The sequence below is a fragment of the Symphalangus syndactylus genome, chromosome 10, assembly GCF_028878055.3.
Source record: "Symphalangus syndactylus isolate Jambi chromosome 10, NHGRI_mSymSyn1-v2.1_pri, whole genome shotgun sequence".
Lineage (NCBI taxonomy): Eukaryota > Metazoa > Chordata > Mammalia > Primates > Hylobatidae > Symphalangus > Symphalangus syndactylus.
In genome coordinates this window covers 96328794-96349580 of record NC_072432.2, presented here as the reverse complement: position 1 = coordinate 96349580, position 20787 = coordinate 96328794, and the positions used below count along the sequence as shown (strand labels likewise).

At 37.3% G+C, this 20787-nt stretch overlaps 1 protein-coding gene across 4 annotated transcripts in view; it reads right to left on the bottom strand.

The window, feature by feature from the left end:
* Window positions 1-1089: 1089 nt before the first annotated feature.
* XRN1 (5'-3' exoribonuclease 1) overlaps window positions 1090-20787 on the bottom strand; it is a 145332-nt gene continuing 125634 nt past the window's right edge. For 3 of the 4 annotated variants that reach the window (XM_055295158.2, XM_063610665.1, XM_063610667.1), the window contains exons 38-41: window positions 13082-13195; window positions 12884-12986; window positions 6882-7042; window positions 1090-6094 (exon numbers count right to left, since the gene is read on the bottom strand). In XM_055295158.2, the coding sequence (XP_055151133.2) occupies window positions 5792-6094; window positions 6882-7042; window positions 12884-12986; window positions 13082-13195 (681 nt within the window). In that variant the 3' untranslated portion in view covers window positions 1090-5791. Of the gene's footprint in view, window positions 6095-6881; window positions 7043-7418; window positions 7458-12883; window positions 12987-13081; window positions 13196-20787 lie in introns of all 4 variants that reach the window. The other variant, XM_055295157.2, reaches the window with a different exon arrangement.

Genomic DNA, 20787 nt, shown 5'->3' with positions numbered 1-20787 from the left:
TTAGCTGGGCGTGGTGGCATGTGCCTGTAATCCCAGCTACTGGGGAGGCTGACGCAGGAGAATTGCTTGAACCTGGAAGGCGGAGGTTGCAGTGAGCCGAGATCGCACCATTGTACTCCAGCCTGGGCGATAAGAGTGAAAACTCCATCTCAAAACACAAACAAACAAAAAAAAAAACAAAGTGGAACCAACCAAAATGCCCATCAATCAACAAGTAAAGAAACTGTGGTGTGTGTGTGTACATATATATACAGATATATACATATATCTGTATATATGTACATATATATATGCACACACACACACACACACATATATAGAGAGAGTGTATAGTGGAATACTACTCAGCTATAAAAAAGGAATGAATTAGTGGCATTTGCAGCAACCTGGATGAGAATGGAGACTATCATTCTAAGTGAAGTAACTCAGGAATGAAAAACTAAACATTGTATGTTCTCACCCGTAAGTGGGAGCTAAGTTACGAGGATGCAAACGCATAAGAATGACACAATGGACTTTGGGGGTCAGAGGGAAAGTGTGGGAAGGGGGAAAGGGATAAAAGACTACAAATTGTGTGAAGCGTATACTGCTCAGGTGCTAGGTGAACCAAAATCTCACAAATCACCACTAAATAACTTATTCATGTAAACAAACACCACCTGTTCCCCAATAACCTATAGAAATAAAAAAAAATAAAAAATTAGCCAGGCATGGTGGCATGTGCCTGTAGTCCCAGGTACTCAGGAGGCTGAGGCAAGAGAATCGCTTGAACCTGGGAGGTGAAGGCTGCAGGGAGCCGAGATCTCCAGCCTGGGCGACAGAGCAAGATTCTGTCTCAAAAACAAACAAACAAAAAGACTAATGTTTCTACTTTTGATATCAGCATAGTAATAAAAGAACAAACAGCTTATAAAATCATTTTTGTCTTTAATTAAAATCCATAGAGCATTTAACATGAATGGATGTTTAAACTCTTTCAGTGACTCTCATATTTTAAAATCCTTTGCACAGCATCGTGAGGCTAACTTCATGCTAGAAATCTACAGATAACGTAACACCACAAAAATACATTCGGAGTCCATTCCAATGCAAGTTTAAAACACTTTAATTGGCAGACAATGTAAAGATATTTAAAAACAAAAATTACAAAATGAGCACATAAAAGTCTTCCCTTTTGAATTTTTAATAAAATACTTCTCTGTATAAGATCTAATGAAAAATTCCAGTTACTTATAAAATAGTTAAGTGAGAAAAGAAATCAATTAAGATATGTATCTATATATGTATGAATTACACTTTTGTTTAAACGAACAAAATGTTGAACACTTTGATGACACAGCACAGCATCTATTACTCACATTAAAATAGATGAAAATACTCAAAGAAACAGTTGGATACAGGCAAAAGAAAATATGATACTTAAAGCCAAAAGAAAACAAACTCCAAAAAATGAAAACAACCTCCCCATCCCCCACCAAACCCTTAACTGTAAGGTAAAGAAAGGAAGAGAGAACTTAAAGCAAACTATGGATCAAATTCTCATTCTTATTATTTAATGAGAAACAGCATGAGAATTTGGCTTCAAATTACTAAAACAGCTACAGAAACTTATTTGGCCTGGACAATTTAATAGTATACCAACTGCTGAAACGACCAAGTGCAGTTGGTGTACGGCTGGAGGAAAAAAAAAAAAGACTTTTTACAGGCTTAACTTTGTAAAAAAATGTATCTTTTGGAAACCATAGTCTCCTTCACAAATTGCACTTGAGATGGCTGAATGCATTGATTGAGCAAGGCATTATTATTTGTTCACGGACACACACACAAAAGCAGCTACAGATAGTTGACATTTTGGACTACTAAAACTATTTTATACATGTTTTTCTTCTCTAAGAAAAGGATCTATGATGTTTGTGAAACTTAACGGCCTGTCTGCTCTGCCATGTTTCTGGAGACCTGACGCTGGTTCAACACTATCTCTTACTGTATTGGAGAAGTTTGATGGAAATATGAATAAAGTCAGTCCAAACGATATTAATTTCTGGAATTTTAAGCTTTACCTTGACTAGGAAAGGAAGCTCCTGCAAAACCGATGGCTTCACTGACAAAGCTTACAAAATGTATATAATGAGCACTGCCAGTTTGAGTACTATAATTTGTCTCTAGAAAAATGACAAATGAACTTCTGCAACCGATTTTTAAAGAAAGAGAACGACTTTCACAGCCACTTCTCTACAATAAATTAATTGTCTTCTACATTAAAAACAAAATTTGGAAGCAACATGATACTAAGAAATACAGCAAGCTCATAAGGCTGAGAAATTGTACAGTTGCTTTAAAAAACCGTGCTCTAAATAATGGGAAGCGTGACAGAACTAACTTGAGTGAAGATCTGCACAGTTCTATCTCACATAATAAAGTAAAAATTAGACAACCACTATGAACAGTTATGACTAACACAAATAGAACACATAAATAAAAAGTGAGTAAAAAAGACCCTACAGTTTATCTATTTCCTTGAGCTAGAAAGATATACTATAGTCCAAAAATGCAGTGACTGGGTATGTCTTATTTAACTGTTTTTCTTCTTCCATCTGCCTCCCTCTCTCTGCCTCCTCTCATTAAAACCAAGAATCTAGCTTAGTTTGGAAGTAGCAGTCTAAAATGAAAGCAGGTACCTGATCATAGAAAAGAAACAATAAAAAACTTGCATCAATAGTTCTTCATTCCTCCACCAATCGGGAAAAAAAACCTTTCAATCTGTATAGTTACCCCTTTGAAAAGCAAGAAAAATCTTAAATTGAAACCAAGGTTCAGTAGAGGTGACTTTAATTTTTTTCTGCAACTACAACTGAGTCTTAGATGTTTAAGAATTTAGTCTACATGATGTTTAAATCAATTAATACATTCAGTCAAATTCTAACGCTGAGGTAATTATTAGGTAATGCAGGAAAATGTGAAAAGGAACAAGACTGGAAGGAGCAATCTTCAAGATTCACTTAAGTTGCTCAAAAAAGAAAAAACTTATTGAATAGGAATATTTAGAAATAATGTTTCAGTTAGGAGACAAAGCCTTAAATAGATTGAAGTGCTCCAGTTATGTGGAAACATAAAGCAATTTGGGGAATCTGTCCTGTGCCCTTAACAGTCCACCATTTTCACAAAAGGTCCTCAGAAGATTCAAGTTGAATGAGCATATTTTTAAACTTTGGGGGTGGTCTTAGTCCACCCCATCTCAAAGAGAAAATTTTAAATTTCTTGAAGTCCAACTGCTTTTCAGATATACTCTAGATTCCAGTCCTATCAACAGATCGTTTCCTCAACATGGGGCAGAAATGGCTTCTGCCTCTTACATCCTCCATAGGGACGGCACATCTCCCATTGACCTCAGGCCCACATTTAGAATGGGTCTACAGGGGGAAAAGAATAGAGAATGCCTGACCACTATCCAGCCATTATGGAGCTCTCTCCTATCTTAATCTCTTTTCAGTTTTGACCTTTAGAATAATGATGTTAAAAAAAAAAGTAAGGATAATAAAACTTTTTTCTTTTTTTTTGAGGAGTCTTGCTCTGCTCTCCAGGCTGGAGGGCAGTGGACTCTGCCTCCCGGGTTCAAATGATTCTCATGCCTCAGCCTCCCGAGTAGCTGGGACTAAAGGCATGTGCCATCACGCCCGGCTAATTTTTGTATTTTTAGTAGAGACAAGGCTTCATCATGTTGGCCAGGCTTGTCTGGAACTCCGGACCCCAAGTGATCTGCCTGCCTCAGCCTCCCAAAGTGCTGGGATTTGAGCCACTGCACCTGGCTGGAAAATAAAACTCTTTCACTGCCTATCTCTATAGAACTGTCAGCTTGCTGTGCTCAAATATTGGTCAAGTATCCTTATGGGTTTAGTGCACTATGTCTACTGAAATTTCCCTTTGGAGTTTTCAGAAGATGGCAGGTGCTGCTTCTATGCTCTAAAACAGATGTGAGCTGCATGCTATTTATATAACTGTCACACAGGAGTAATGAGTGAGGCAATTTCTCAGTGCTGGAGTTTGTACAGCTGAGGTGAAACATTACACACTTTAAAGTAGGAAGAGGTTAATATAACATTACTGTCACAATTTAACTTTTCTTTGTATTACCATAATAGATGTTTCCTTTAAAAACAAATAGAGAGTTTATGAGGCAATAATGATAAACATTGAGGATTTACTTGAGCCTCATTACTCAAGATCCCACTACAGATAAAGAAACAATGTTGGGAACTGATAAACATCTGAACTTATGAAAATAACAGAAAATAAAATCATGGAAACTTATACAACTATGATAAATGACAGATAATGAATATTTCTCTCTTATACTGAAGGCACTGCTAATACACAAATATCCTGCTAACATTTAAACTCTGAAATCAGCAGTTAGTAAAAGGAGTCAATTTAGTTTAATACCAGCATTTTAAAAAACAAATAAGACTAATTTAAGAGTCATGGCAGAGTTTCCAATGAGCTAAATGAAAATCAGATATAACAAGCTGCTCCATATAAAGATTGTGGTTCCTACTTTTAAAAAAGTATGCTATAACTTACTTCCTTAAAAATATAAGCATATCACAAAAACTAAAGAATATATATATATATATATATATAAACATAGGCCCTGTTGAGAAATCGTCATAAATTCTAAAATAATTTCAACAGTTACAGCTTGAACCACACATTCACATATGACATGCAAAGAGAGAATCCCAGCATCACTCAACAGTTCAGCATAAAGCTAAAAATATAGAATCAGAATGAAATAGGCAGTAAATAATGTATGTCACAAACTGATGACCGTGCCTCCTATGTTGTAGCACACCTTGGAACTTAAACAACAATTAGAATTTCTTCAGTCCCAGGAAGCACTATATACCGACCAACTATGAAGCTCTCATAAAATGTCAGGTAAGCAAATAAAAAGCTATACAATACAATTTATTAATTAACATAATATTTCATATTTTATTTTGTTAGAAGATCAATTTGTAATCATTGTACCCTGTAGATTTTGAAACAATTTTATTAGAAATTACTAATGCTGGTTCTTGGGTAATCTAAAAAATTGTATTTACTCAAATTTAGAATGCTATTTATAGTTCTAAGCAGTTAGATGAAATATTCTGATTATTCTAAAGTTGCTTTGGTACAAAATTTAGAATAAAGCAAAACTGGCAGCACCACAACAAATGTGATCCTTTCACAGCAGGTCTAAAGACCCTCAGAGGCAGCAAAGCATAAGTTAAAACACACATAAATAAGAGCCATTCTCCTGACAATTTTCTTACATCATTAAAAAGAGAAATAAAATCCACATTCAGTAAGTTATACTGGAGGCCCAAATTTCATGCTCCATGTAATTATTCCTCAATGACAGTGTAAAAAATGCTTATTATTGCTAACTGATGTCTAATTCATAGTTCAGGATGCTTCAATCATGAGGCCAATGATTAGAGTGGTACATTTTAATGTTTAGTCCACTGATACTGTGATATTATTTTAATGCAAGGTTTAATTTAGTTTTTTATTACAGATTTATTGAGGTATAATTGACATACAACAAACTGCACATACTTAAAGTGCACAATTTGATACACAGTCTTTTAAACAGCATGAAAAGTGCCTGATAACTTAAAAATGAAAAAATTTCAATTTACACATATTATTTTAAAATAGTACATTCTAATTTTTATGAGATATAGATATGGATTTATAAAAAGGTAGATGGAAAGAGAAGAAATTAACTTAATTCCAAGAGCCAAATTTACTCAGAAGGTTTAGAAACACCAAAATTGACAGCCAGTTTTCTTGATTTTCTTCTTGAAGAAGAGCTTGGTGTTGACTTATGGTGAGATACACTATGGCCTTGAGAGGCAGTTTCAACTTGAAAAGAAGGTGCAGGTTGAGCAATCTGAGAGGACTTCAAAGAAGCTGATGAGCTCTCCCGTGGACTTACTTTGACAATGTTGGAAGAATCTGGCTGGCTAGTCTGAACTGGAGTGGCTTGAGAACTCTGGGCTTCCTTATTCTCAAAGTTCTTTTTGTTTGCAACCCTTTTTTTAGTAACCTGTTAGGAATAAAAGCATCACTAATTAATAATGTAGGCAAAAAAATAGCTAGTGTCAGAAATTACCATAAACCATGCATGCTGTTAATATTTGTCAATCACAGCTGATCTGTGACTTCCACTTACAATTTCCAAGTATGACTTTAGTAATTCAAAGAACTTAGTTACAAACAAAATATTTAAAATTCTTGGCTGGGTGCAGTGGCTCACAACTGTAATATCAGCACTTTGGGAGGCCGAGGCAGGTGGATCGCTTCAGATCTGGGGTTCGAGACCATGGCAAAACCCATCTCTACAAAAAAATTACAAAAACTAGACAGGCATGGTGGCACATGCCTATAGCCTCAGGTACTCAGGAGTCTAAGGTGGGAGGATCATTTGAGCCCAGGAAGTCGAGGTTGCAGGGAGCCGAGACTGTGTGTGGGCTGCGTTCCAGCCTGGGCTACAGAGTGAGATCCTCCTCCAAAAAAATGAATAATAATAATAAAAAAACAAATAAATATAATTCTCCATAAGTTATTTTAAAAATATTTGTGATTTTATTTATATTCCTGATTTTAATCAATCTGTATTAGAATAGCATATTACTTGGTACAATTATTATTTATTAGAACACAAACTCAGAGAGCAGGGACAGGTTAGACTTGTCAACCATTGCCTTCTTAACTACCCACACTAGTACTGAACTTCTAGTTGGCACTGAATAAGTAAACTGAATAAAAAAATGTTTATCAATAGTCTTTCAGCATTAAACAAATAATTATCTTAAAAATATTATTTTTCTCACCTGCAGAGGTATAAACTGATTGTGCACACCCCCTGGTATTCCCCCAGCCATGGGCATGGTCCCAGAATATAAAGTATGATGGAAGGGCTTCCCAGGAACTGGCACTGATGGTCCCCACGGCATTGAGCCAAAGAGATGAGACGATGAAGGCATTATATTAGCTGTTAAAAACCAAGGAAAATTTTTCTTTTAGTAAAATGGTATCATCAAAGCTCTGAAATTTGAGACCTCCTTCTGCTAGCCTTTTTGGGCTTTCTTTTTCCCTTTGACAAAAGGCCTACACTTACTTCACCTATAATTACTCTTCCTTACAACATTCAACCTCAGGATCCTTTCCTAGGACTGTGTGGACTATCTACACAAATGAATTTATCATTATACTGGCCTGAAAAGGAGAATACTACTACTAATATCATATGCTGATACAAGTTTTAGGAATATTTGCAATTATATTTATAAAAAACATAAAAGGGTCATGAAATTGTCCCTTGTGAGAGAAAAGCTTGGGCACAAAGAGAGAAATCTTAAGGATCTCACCTGCCCCCAATGCATAGTTGCTTCCATAGTGATCCCAGTCTACAAAAAACCCAAAAAAGCTCAAGTCCTGAAATCTCATCACCTTCATATGACAGGTAGAATCTTTCTTTTCTCTATTTTAATATTTGTAAGTCAAGGTCTTTTTTCACTTACAGTTTATTAAAAATGTATTGAACCAATGGGTTCCAAATCTAATTTGTATATCTGAATCACTTGAGGAGCTTGTGAAAGACAGATTTCACAAGCTCCTGGGCAGGGCCTGGGCAAGGCCTCAGACCTAGTAAGCCAGACTCTGAGGGGCCCTGGAGTTTGTATTAAGCTCCACAGGCGATTCTTATGGAGACAGCCTGTACCAGTACAGCATTTGAAAACTACATTAAACATTGACAATCAAGGCACCAGCACACTGCCACTGAAGAAGATATGCACTATGTTCAAATATTCTTTTCAAAGAGATAAAAAGCAGCCAGATCTGTAAAACCGTATAGCTTAATTAAAGTTCAGCTATTTAAGACATTTTTGGATTAGGAGAGAAGAATCATAATATATTTCAGTGTTATGAAATATACATACACAAATTCTAAGAGGAAGAAAACTTTTAATATGAAAAACACTAATAAGATTCAGAAAATTAGGCCAGGCGTGGTGGCTCATGCCTGTAATCCCAGCACTTTGGGATGCCAGGCATGGCACGTGGCTGTGGTCCCAGCTACTCAGGAGGCTAATGTGTGAGGATCGCTTGAGCCTGGGAGGTGGAGGTTGCAGTGAGCCAAGATCATGTCACTGCACTTTAACTTGGTTGACAGAGTGAGACCTTGTCTCAAAAAAGAAAAGAAAAGTAGAAAATTAGGTCTTGAAACTATCTACGAGCAACTTTGGTGGGAGTCATAATGCTAAGAAGGTCTATTTAAAAGATGCTATGCTAATCTTATACAGTGGTCAACTCTGTAATTTCCCCAATAAATCACTGTTATAAATATGAAATACATATTCCTCAACTGGGACATTTTACATCATAAATTTTTTTATACCATAAAACAGAAATTTACAAAATAACTTTAAAATGTTAATTTAATGCTTAAGTTGTTCTCTGCTGATTAACCTTCAAATATCTTGGCATTTATGTATTTACATATTTTAACTGGAATATTTGGAGAACACCTTTATAGGACCAAAAGCATTCCAATTATAACCTTAAAATTATTAGTAGGTATGAATAAACTAATCGACATGAAAAAGGTTAAAATATCAATAATAAATGGGGAAAACAATCATTCCTCTTAAAAAATATATGATCATAAGACAATTCTTCTTTAGAGAAGTTTGTGTGCAAACTTTTAGGTACCCTACACATACTAATTACTTAAAATTAATCTATACATAGCTACTCTATTCATTTTTTAATGTGAAGCAGCAGTAGTCAAATTAGATTTTATAAGTTATGGTGATACTATTACATTGAGCTATATAAAAACATCAGATCCATTATGTCATGAAAACTTTATGACTAAAACATTGTTGGCCGGGCACAGCGGCTCATGCCTGTAATCCTGGCACTTTGGGATGCCGAGGCTGGTGGCTCCCTTGAGCCTAGAGTTTGAGACCAGCCTGAACAACATGGTGAAACCCCGTCTCTATAAAAAGATACAAAAATTAGCCAGGTGTGGTCGTGCGTGCCATAGTCCCAGCCACTTGGGAGGCAGAGGCAGGAGGATCAACTGAGCCCAAGGAGGTCGAGGCTGCAGTGAGCCCTAATCATGCCACTGCACTCCAGCTTGGGTGACAGAGTGGGACTCTGTCTCAAAAAAAAAAAAAAAAAAATCCAAGTCTGTCGTCTGTTTTTTTTTTGAGACCTAGGCTAGAGTGCAGTGGCACAATCTTGGCTCACTGCAGCCTCCGTCTCACAGGCTCAACCAATCCTCCTGCCTCAGCCTCCTGAATAGCTGGAACTACAGGCATATGGCACCACACTCAGCTAATTTTTTCTATTTTTTGTAGCAACAAGGTCTCCCTATGTTGCCCAGGCTGGTCTTGAACTCACAGCTCTAGTGATCCTCCGACCTCAGCCTCTCAAAGTGCTGGGATTACAGGTATGTGCCACCACACTCAGCTATCTGTTTTCAAAGCCCATGCTTTTGTTACTGTACTGCACTGGCATTCCTTTGACTGTATAAACAATGTTTTGTTTTGGTTTGGGCCTTTGGGGGTTTTCTTGAGATAGGCCTTCCAAAGTGCTGGGATTATAGGCATGAGTCAACACGCCTGGCTCAGACTTGGATTTTGAATGCCAGTTCTGCTAGATAGTAACTTATGACCTTAGACAAATTACATTAAAAAAAATCAAATACTACATACACATTGTACTAAAAAAGATTTTCTTTTTCTTTTTCTTTTTTTTTTTTGAGACAGAGTCTAGCTCTGTCACCCAGGCTGGAGTGTAGTGGTGCAATCTCAGCTCACTGCAACCTCTGCCTCCTGGGTTCAAGCAGTTCTCCTGCCTCAGCCTCCTGAGTAGCTGGGACTACAGGTGTGTGCCACCACACCCAGCTAATTTTCGAATTTTCGTATTTTTAGTAGAGACGGTTTCTCCATGTTGGTCAGGCTGGTCTCGAACTCCTGACCTCAAGTGATCCACCCACCTCGGCCTCCCAAAGTGCTGGGATTACAGGCGTGAGCCACCGCGCCCGGGCTAAAAAAGATTTTCAACAGAAAATAGCAGACATCTGTTCTACTCCAGGTTTAACTGTTTTAGATATTTATTTCCACACTATTCAATTATTTGCTTATGCTACTTGTTAATAATTTATTAATTTTAGGCATTTTTAGGTCTACTGACTTCCTATTTAGATAGAACAAAATTTAGTTTTTTTGCATTACCCCTCACTACTTACCCTGTACTCCCAATGTAAGTAGATTACATCATTTGTTTAAATATACAAGCAGTGTTATCTATTTGTGGTATGTGGCTATGTAAATATTATCACTGCAGAGCCAAGCTGGGTACTCTGATTATGTTTCTTTTCTTGTAAAAAGGGATCCATTATGTATTTTCTTGTAAAACCTTTTGTTTTTACTTGAGTTGTCATTATCTTTTTTTTTTGAGACAGGTCTCATTCTGTCACCCAGGCTGGGGTGCGGTGGCACAATCACAGCTCACTGCAGCCTTGACCTCCCAGGCTCAAGTGATCCTCCCGCCTCAGCTTCCCAAGTAGGTGGGACTATAGGTGCATGCCACCATGTCTGGCTACCTTTGTATTTTTTGTAGATTAGAGATGGGGTTTTATCATATTGCCCAGGCTGTTTCACCATGTTGCCCAGGCTAATAATTATTTTTTAAAAGCTTAGTCTTGCTCATATCAATTCTTTAGGAAAAATATAATAAAAGCTGCTTAGTCTTCTCTATACCCATCCTTAATGTTTTCCCGTTGCTCATCTATTAATAACCTTCCTTACTGCCAAGACTTCCCTCTGCCTCTCCAGTTGGGACTAGTCACTTTCTAGACCCACTGAGCAGCTGGCATCCTGGGATTTCCATTCATTGTATAACTATACTACATCTACAATTTGTTATTTTGGTTTCCTAATTTTCTTTTCGTTTTTAAACTACTGCTTTGTTTGTCGGAGCATGTAATTCAGTAGCTTCTTAAGAAAGGGTAGGCAAGGAATGATGGCTCACGCTTGTAATCTCAGCATTTTCAAAGGTTGAAGTGGGAGGACTGCCTGAGTCCACAACTTTGAGACCAGCCAGGGCAACATAGTGAGACCTTGTTGCTTAAAAAGAAAGGGTATATAAGAAATAAATTTGTGTATCTGAAAATATCTTTGTGCCTCCTTTGTACTAGATTCAGAGTTTGGCTATACAGAGAAATTAGGATGAAACTCATTCTGCCTCAGGGTTTTGAGGTATTCAATGCTTTCTGGCTTCTAGGCACTGTTCAATAGTGCAGTACCATTCTAATTTTTGATCTTTGTACGTACTTCTTCTCTTCTCTGAATCTCTTAGGACCACCTTTTTATCACTAGTATTCAGAATCTGAAGATAATCTGTGTCTTCATTGTGTTCAACATTTCTTGGCCCTTTTAGAGATGCATATTGTTTTGTTTTAGATAAGTTTATTTTTTTTTGACACTTACCTCCTTTCCTTCATCTCCGATTCTTTTTCTGGAACTCTAATAAGGTGGGAGCTGGATCTGTGCACTAAATCTCTGTTCTTTCTTATTTTACAGCTTTTATCTTCCTTGGCTTTGCTAGGACTTTATCTACTAAATTTTAAAATTTTACTTAACAATTTTACCTGTACTCTAATTATTCTTTTTTCATCTTCCAATTTCCTATCTGGGGAGAAGGGTATGACTGGCTACAATCTGAGAACAGGACGAGAAAAAGGGAACTTTTCCTTAATCTCTGTGTTTTCAGTCTCACATTCCATTCTCTTCTCTGCCTGGTATTCCCACATCTAGAGAGCTCCTCTAGAAAACACACCTCCAGTTTTTTGCTTGCAGAGGTCTGGCTGCGTCGCAGAGGGAAGAGGGGGGTAGTCTCACCACTCCACACATAGACTTTCAACCAATCCCTCTTTTCAGCACATACTTCCTCGTTATCGTCTCTAATAGTTTCTGATGCCTCCAAGTTCTGAACCTCTTGGGAATGGTGAGGGACAATCTACTTATGCTCATTTGTAGTCTCTTCTACAGGCACTTTAGCTTGTAGCTTTTAACCTTGCTCTGCTAAAATGGTTACTTCTTCAGTTGTTTTTCTCAACACAAACTCTTTTCAAATCTCTAATCTGCTGATATTTCTTCTCCTATGTCTTCATCCTCGTAGATTTACACTTTTGAAATCCTTTATTATTCAGTTTAATGAGGAGAAGAGATAACTGCATGTCATAAATTTAATCAGTATTATTCACCTTTCTAATGCTTATTGTAAGCATTAGATATTTAGAATTCCTGGAGTATTACCTGGCAGTAGATGCAGAAAAGAGATTTTCTAAACTTAAATAAATTATCGTCTTTAAAACAATAATAATTAAGATAAAGGGAAGCCAACTACTATTAGGAAAAAAAGCCGAGTGATTTAGAAAATCTCAGAACTTAAGATTTAGAATTATAAAATGGTAGTCTCAACAAGATTTTGGACATAGTCTACTACCATAAGAAAATACAGTCCTGAAGAAATTACATGATTTTTTTTTTTACCTTTTGATGTCTAACTTAAATCCAAATTTATCTGTTAGCAGTTATTGAAGAATAAGGGCCTGCTCACTCAACCTCTTCTTACTACTCTAGCCATACTAGAGGTTGTAGGAAGAGAATGGTATTTCTAGATGAATCTGCAGGCTGTGGCTTTAGGCTTTCTCACAATTTCTTCTTACATTCCTAGATATTTGAGTACATTTTTGATTTCTTAAAAGAGCTTAGTAAAAATAACAATGACAAATACTTACAAATGAAAAATATCTTACCAGTAGGTGGGGGAAAGACTGGAGGAATGGTTCCAGGTGGTACAGCTGAAGGATAATTTGCAAATACTGGTGAAGGCAAAGGGAAATTCATGCCTAAGGAGCCCTGTGGAAGTATTTAAAAGTTATAAGACAATGAAATACAAGCTTTCTATAGGGACTAATAAAAATTTTAATAGAGAAGTCATGGACAGTTCTTACCAACTGTTGTAAAGCAAAAAGTGCAGCTTTCTCCTTGGCTTCATTTTCAGAGTGGCACTGTGGCCCATGTACCAGTAAGCCATTAGATAATTTTACTTGGCAAACGGTCATTGTCTAAAAAAAGAGAATATATATGTCTATGAAATTCTCTGTCTAGGAAGTTGACCTCCCCCAAAGTTTAGTCTAAACAAGTAAAATAATTTTATCAAGAACTTAAAAAAGGGCTTTCAGTTCAAGTTTTCAATTGCCAGGGAAAAATTTTAGAGCTGTTGCCTTATCTTTTTCAGTGTTTACAAAATAAAAAGCTTTCTAAGCTGGCTGAAGGGTCAAGACACCTAATGCAAATCAAAGCCAGCAAAACTGTTTTCTTTATACAAGGGGTTGACAAACTATGGAGTTCTGCCTCTTTTTGTAAATAAAGTTTTATTGGAACATGGCCACATCCATTCTAATGGCTACTTTCACACTGTAACTGTAGAGTTCGGAAGCTGTGATAGAGACCATCTTGCCCACAAGGCCTAAAATATTTACCGACTCTACAGAAAAAATTTGCTGACTCATGTTTATACCATCCTTTACTTAGGAGATATTTTGGTAATATGAGTTAATTGCTGAAATATAAAAGACTCAGAGATTCTGATGTGTTTTCTACTCATATTTAAATTATAACTATATTAATACTTTAATTTTCTGTTTTATAAAAAAGCTTGTTTTGTTTTGGTTTACCTTAATTTTTTTTAAAAAATAGATTCAGGGGGTACAAATGTAGTTACATGGATATAATACATAGTGGTGAAGTGTGGACTTTAGTGTACCCATTGCCTGAACAGTGTTAGGTCATTTCTCATCCCTCACATCCCTCTTACCATCCCATCTTCTGAATCTCTAATGTCTATTAATCCACTCTGTATGTCCATGTTTAGCTCCCATTTATAAATGAGAACATGTGATACCTGACTTTCTGTTTCTGAATTATTTCACTTAGGATAATGGCCCCCAGTTCCATTAATGTTGCTGCAAGATACATGATTTCATTCTTTTTATGGCTGGATAGTATTACATGGTGTGTGTATACACACACACACACACACACACACACACACACACACCCATACCCACACACATTTTCTTTATCCAATCATCCACTGATGGACACTTAGGTTGATTCCATATCTTTGCTACTGTGAATAGTGCTGTGATAAACATACAAATGCAGGCATACTTTTTATATAATGATTTCTTTTCCTGGGGTACTGGGGTAGATACCCAGAAGTGAGATTGCTGGATTAAATCATAGTTCTATTTTTAGCTCTTTGAGGAATCACCATACTGTTTTCATACAGGTTGTACTAATTTACATTCCAACCAACAGTGTATAAATACTCCCTTTTTGCCACATCCTTGCCAAAATCTGTTTTTTGACTTTTTAATAATAGCCATCCTGCCTGGTGTGAGATGGTATCTCATTGTGGCCCTAAAATCTGCACTTCTCTGGTAATTAGTAATGTTGAACATTTTTTTCATGTTTGTTGGCAACCCCTTGAGATGTCTTCTTTTGAGAAATGTTCACTCATGACCTTTGCTTGTTTTTAATGGGGTTATTTGTTTTTTACTTGTTGGGTTCCTTATAGATTCTGGATATTTAGTCCTTTGTCAGATACATAGTTTGCAAATACTGTAGATTGTCTGTTTACTCTGTTGATTATTTCTTTTGCTGTGCAGGAGCTTTTTAGTTTAGTTAAGTCCCATTTGTCTATTTTTGTTTTTGTTGCATTTGCTTTTGAGATTAGTCATAAATCTTTATTTAGGCCAATGTTCAGAAGAGTTTTTCCTAGGGTTTCTTATAGGATTTTTATTGTTTCAGGTCTTACATTTAAGACTCATTTCATGAATTCTCTATATATTCTGCATATTCTTTATCAGATATATCATTAGGAAGTATTTTCTCTTATTCTATGAGTTACCTTTTTCACTCTTGTTATTGTCTTTTGATGCACAAAATGTTAAAATTTCCATGAAGTACAATTTGTCCATGTTTTCTTTCACGGCCTGTGCTTCTGGTGTCATATCCCAGAAATCACTGCCAAATCCAATGCTGTGAAGCTTCTGCCCTAAGTTTTCTTCTAAGACTTTTATAGTTTTAGGCCTTATCTTACATTTAGGTATTTGATCCATTTTGAGTTAATTTTCATATATTATGTTAGGTAAGGGCTAACTTCATTCTTTAAAATGTGAATATCCAGTTACCCAGCACCATATGCCAAAAGATCATCCACTTCCATTATTTTTATTTTTTATTTTTTGAGATGGAGTCTCACTCTGTTGCCCAGGCTGGAGTGCAGTGGCGTGATCTTGGCTCACTGCAACTTCTGCCTCCCAGGTTCAAGCAATTCTCCTGCCTCAGGCTCCCGAGTAGCTGTGATTATAGGTGCATGCCATCATGTCCAGCTAATTTTTTGTATTTTTAGTAGAGACAGGGTTTCACCATGTTGGCCAGGCTGGTCTTGAACTCCTGACCTCAAGCAATCTGCCCGCCTCGGCCTCTGAAAATGCTAGGATTACAGGCATGAGCCACTGAGCCCAGCTATCCACTTCCAATTGAATGGTCTTGACAACTTGTCAAAAAATATTTTGAACATGTATGCAAGGGCTTATTTTTGGGCTCTCTATTCTATTGGGATTTTGATAGGAATTGTACTGAATTTGTAGACTGCTGTGGGTAGTATTGAGATCATAACAATATTAAGTTTTCCAATCCATGAACAGAGTGTGTTTCTATTTGTCTTTTTACATGTCTTTCAGCAACATTTTGTGGTTTTCAGTGTATAAGCACATCATTTCCTTTGTTACTTTTATTCCTAAGCATTTTATTATTTTTGATATTATAAATAGTTTTGATACTATCATAGTTTTCTTAATTTCCTTTTCAGATTTTTCACTGTTAGTGTGTAAAAATACAACCGATTTTTGTGAGTTGATTTTGTATTCTGCAACTTTGCTGCATTTATTAATTGGGATTTTTTGTGGAATCTTCAGGGTTTTCTACTGTAAGATCATATCATCTGCAAACGGATACTGCTTTACTTCTTCCCTTCTAATTTAGATGTCTTTTATTTATTTATTTTTCTTGCTTAATTGCTCTGGACAGAACTTCCATTACTGTGCTGAATAGAAGTGGTGAAAGCAGGCATCTTTGCCTCGGCCCTGATTTTAGAAAAAACTGCTTTCTGTTTTAGGTTAGAGGGTATCAAGAATTGGATATAAAGAGAATAAAACAACTTTCTTGTGGTCAGTAGGTCTCAAAGTGCAGTCTGGGGATAGCTGAGGGTCTGTGAGACCCTTTCAGGGAGGCATTGAGATCAAAACTATTTTCATAATTATATATGCATATATTTTTTAGAGTTGGGGTCTCACTCTGTTGCCCAGGCTGGAGTATAGTGGTGTGATCAAGGCTCACTGTAGCCACCAACTACCAGGTTTAAGCAATCCTCTCACATCAGCCTCCTGAATAGCTGAGAATATAGGTAGGTGCTACCACGCTCAGCTGTTTTTAAAGTTTTTCTAGAGATGATGGTCGGGCGCAGTGGCTCACGCCTGTAATCCTAGCACTCTGGGAGGCTGAGGCAGGCAGATCACCTGAGGTCAGGAGTATGAGACTAGCCTGGCCAACATGGTGAACCCTGTCTCTACTAAAAATACAAAAATTAGCCGGGTGGGGTTGCACGTGCCTGTAGTCCCAGCTACTCAGGAGGCTGAGGCAGGAGAATCGCTTGCACCTGGGAGGTGGAAGCTGCAGTGAGCACGTGCCACCGCACTCTAGCCTGGGTGACAGAGCGAGGTTCTGTCTCCAAAAAAAAAAAAAAAATTTTTTTTTTTAGGAGATGAGGTCTAGGCCGGGCACAGTGGCTCACACCTGTAATCCCAGCACTCTGGGAGGCCGAGGCAGGTGGATCACAAGGTAAGGAGTTCGAGACCAGCCTGACAAACATGGTGAAACCCTGTCTCTACTAAAAATACAAAAATTAGCCCAGCGTGGTGGCATGCACCTGTAATCCCAGCTACTCAGGAGGCTGAGGCAGGATAATCTCTTGAACTCGGGAGGCAGAGGTTGCAGTGAGCCAAGATCGCAGCACTGCACTCCAGCCTGGGCGACAGAGTGAGACTCTGTCTCAGAAAAAAAACAGAAATGAGGTCTTGCCCAGGCTGATCTCAAACTACTGAGCTCAAGTGATTCTTCTGCCTCAGCCTCCTGAGTTGTTGGGCTTACACGTGTGAGCCACCGCACCTAGCTCATGATAATATTGAGGTGCTATGCCCTTTTTCGCATTACTTTTTCTTATTTCCTACTTTCTCACAAGTATATGGAGGACAAAATGTTTATTGATAAGGTTTCAGATTCCACACTGCAAGATTCCACACTGTAACTAACCTTAAACAAAATACCACTCTTAAGGTTTTTTTTTTGTTTTTTTTTTTTAATGGAGTTTTGCTCTGTCACCCAGGCTGGAGTGTAATGGCACAGTCTCAGCTCAGTGCAACCTCTGCCTCCTGGGTTCAAGCCATTCTCCTGCCTCAGTCTCCCGAGTAGCTGGGAGTACAGGCATGCGCCACCACACCCAGCTAATTTTTTAGTAGAGATGGGGTTTCACCACGCTGGCCAGGCTGGTCTCAAACTCCTTACCTCAAGTGATCTGCCCACCTTGGCCTCCCAAAGTGCTTGGATTACAGACGTGAGATACCACGCCCAGCCCACTTTTAAGTTTTAATGTAATATTAAAGCATAGCCAAAACTATCGGAAAAGGCTATTAAGATTCTCTTCATTTTTCTAATTTCGTATCTGTATGAGGTCATGTATTTCTACAAAAAAACACGTATCACTAGGGATTGACAGTATTAAGCAGACAGGAGAATCTAGCTTCTCCTATTACTATTGTGGTGAGAAGGATTTTTAAAACGTAGAGCAGGACGGGCATGGTGGCATTTGCCTGTAATCCTAGCACTTTGGGAAGCCAAGGTGGGAGGATTGCTTGAAGCCAGCCTGGGCAACAAAATGACACCCCATCTCTTTAAAAAAAAAAAAATTCGAGTAATATCACTCTTCTAAGTAAATTTTTTAAGTAGTTAATATTTTTTTACTTTCTTTTTATTTTTTTTTGTTTCTAGTTTTATGAATACATAATAGTTATAATACACATTTATGGGGTACATGTGATATTTTGATACAAGGATATAATGTATAATGATCAAATTAGAGTAACTGAGATATCCATCACCTCAAGTATTTATCATTTTTGCTGTGCTAGGAACATTTCAATTCCACTCTTTTGGTTATTTTAAAATATACATTACTGGTTTTTCAGTTTTTTTTATTGTTTTTATTTTTTTATTATACTTTAAGTTTTAGGGTACACGTGCACAACGTGCAGGTTTGTTAGATATGTATCTATGTGCCATGTTGGTGTGATGCACCCGTTAACTCTTCATTTAACATTAGGTATACCTCCTAATGCTATCCCCCCCCTCCCCCCACCCCACAACAGGCCCCCGGTGTGTGATGTTCCCCTTCCTGTGTCCATGTGTTCTCATTGTTCAATTCTCACCCATAAGTGAGAACATGAGGTGTTTGGCTTTTTGTCCTTGCGATAGTTTGCTGAGAATGATGGTTTCCAGCTTCATCCATGCCCCTACAAAGGACATGAACTCATCATTTTTTATGGCTGCATAGTATTCCATGGTGTGTATGTGCCACATTTTCTTAATCCAGTCTATTGTTGTTAGACATTTGGGTTGGTTCCAAGTCTTTGCTATTGTGAATAGTGCCGCAATAAACATACGTGTGCATGTGTCTTTATAGCAGCATGTTTTATAATCCTTTGGGTATATACCCAGTAATGGGATGGCTGGGTCAAATGGTATTTCTAGTTCGAGATCCCTGAGGAATCACCACACTGACTTCCACAATGGTTGAACTAGTTTACAGTCCCACCAACAGTGTAAAAGTGTTCCTATTTCCCCACATCCTCTCCAGCACTGTTGTTTCCTGACTTTTTTATGATGGCCATTCTAACTGGTGTGAGATGGTATCTCATTGTGGTTTTGGTTTGCATTTCTCTGATGGCCTGTGATGATAAGCGTTTTTTCATGTGTCTTTTGGCTGCATAAATGTCTTCTTTTGAGAAGTGTCTGTTCATATCCTTTGCCCACTTTTTGATGGGGTTGTTTTTTTCTTGTAAATTTGTTTGAGTTCATTGTAGAATCTGGATATCAGAATATACATTATTGTTAACAATAGTTGCCCTATTGTGCTACTAAAGACTAGAACTTATTCCTTCTAACAGTATTTTTGTATCCATTATCATGTCTTCCTCTCCTATTAATACCGTCCCCATTCCCCTTCTTGCCCTCTAATAACCACCATTCCACTCTCTATCTCCATGAATTCAAATTTTTTAGCTCCCACGAGTGAGAAAATGTGACACTGAGTTTTTTCTGCCTGGCTTATTACCCTTAACACAATGCCCTCCAGTTCTATCCACGTTGTTGCAAATAACAGGATTTCATTCTTTTTTAGGGATGTATAATATTCCATTGTATGTATATATAAATGTGTGTGTGTGTAGATATATATATATATATATATATATATATATATATATATCTACACACACAAACACACACACGCACACATTTTCTTCATCCATTTATCCATTGATGGACACTTAGGTTGACTTTGTATCTTGGCTTTTGTGAATAGCACTGCAATAAACATGAGAGGACAAATATCTCTTACATATACTGATATTTTTTCTTTTGGACCTATACCCAGCAGTGGAATTGCTGGATCATATGGTAGCTCTATTTTTATCTTTTTGAGCAATTTCCATACTGTATGTCCTTCATAGTGGCTGTACTAATTTACGTTTCCACCAACAATGTATGAGGGTTTCCCTTTCTCTGCATCCTTACCAGCATCCATCATTGCCTGTTTTTTATTTTTTGGTAAAAGCCATTTTAATTGGAGATATATCATTGTAGTTTTGATTTGTATTTCTCTCATGTAGTGATGTTGACCATTTTTTCATATACCTGTTGGCCATTTGTATGTTTTCTTTTTTTTTATTTTATTTTATTTTTTTTTGAGGAGCTTGTTTATTAATGTTTTTTTTTTTTTTTTTTTTTTTTTTATACTTTAGGGTTTTAGGGTACATGTGCACAATGTGCAGGTTTGTTACATATGTATCCATGTGCCATGTTGATTTCCTGCACCCATTAACTCGTCATTTAGCATTAGGTGTATCTCCTAATGCTGTCCCTCCCCCCTCCTCCCACCCCACAACAGTCCCCGGAGTGTGATGTTCCCCTTCCTGTGTCCATGAGTTCTCATTGTTCAATTCCCACCTATGAGTGAGAACATGCGGTGTTTGGTTTTTCGTCCTTGTGATAGTTTACTGAGAATGATGTTTTCCAGTTTCATCCATGTCCCTACAAAGGACACGAACTCATCATTTTTTATGGCTGCATAGTATTCCATGGTGTATATGTGCCACATTTTCTTAATCCAGTCTATCGTTGTTGGACATTTGGGTTGGTTCCAACTCTTTGCTATTGTGAATAGTGCCGCAATAAACATACGTGTGCATGTGTCTTTATAGCAGCATGATTTATAGTCCTTTGGGTATATACCCAGTAATGGGATGGCTGGGTC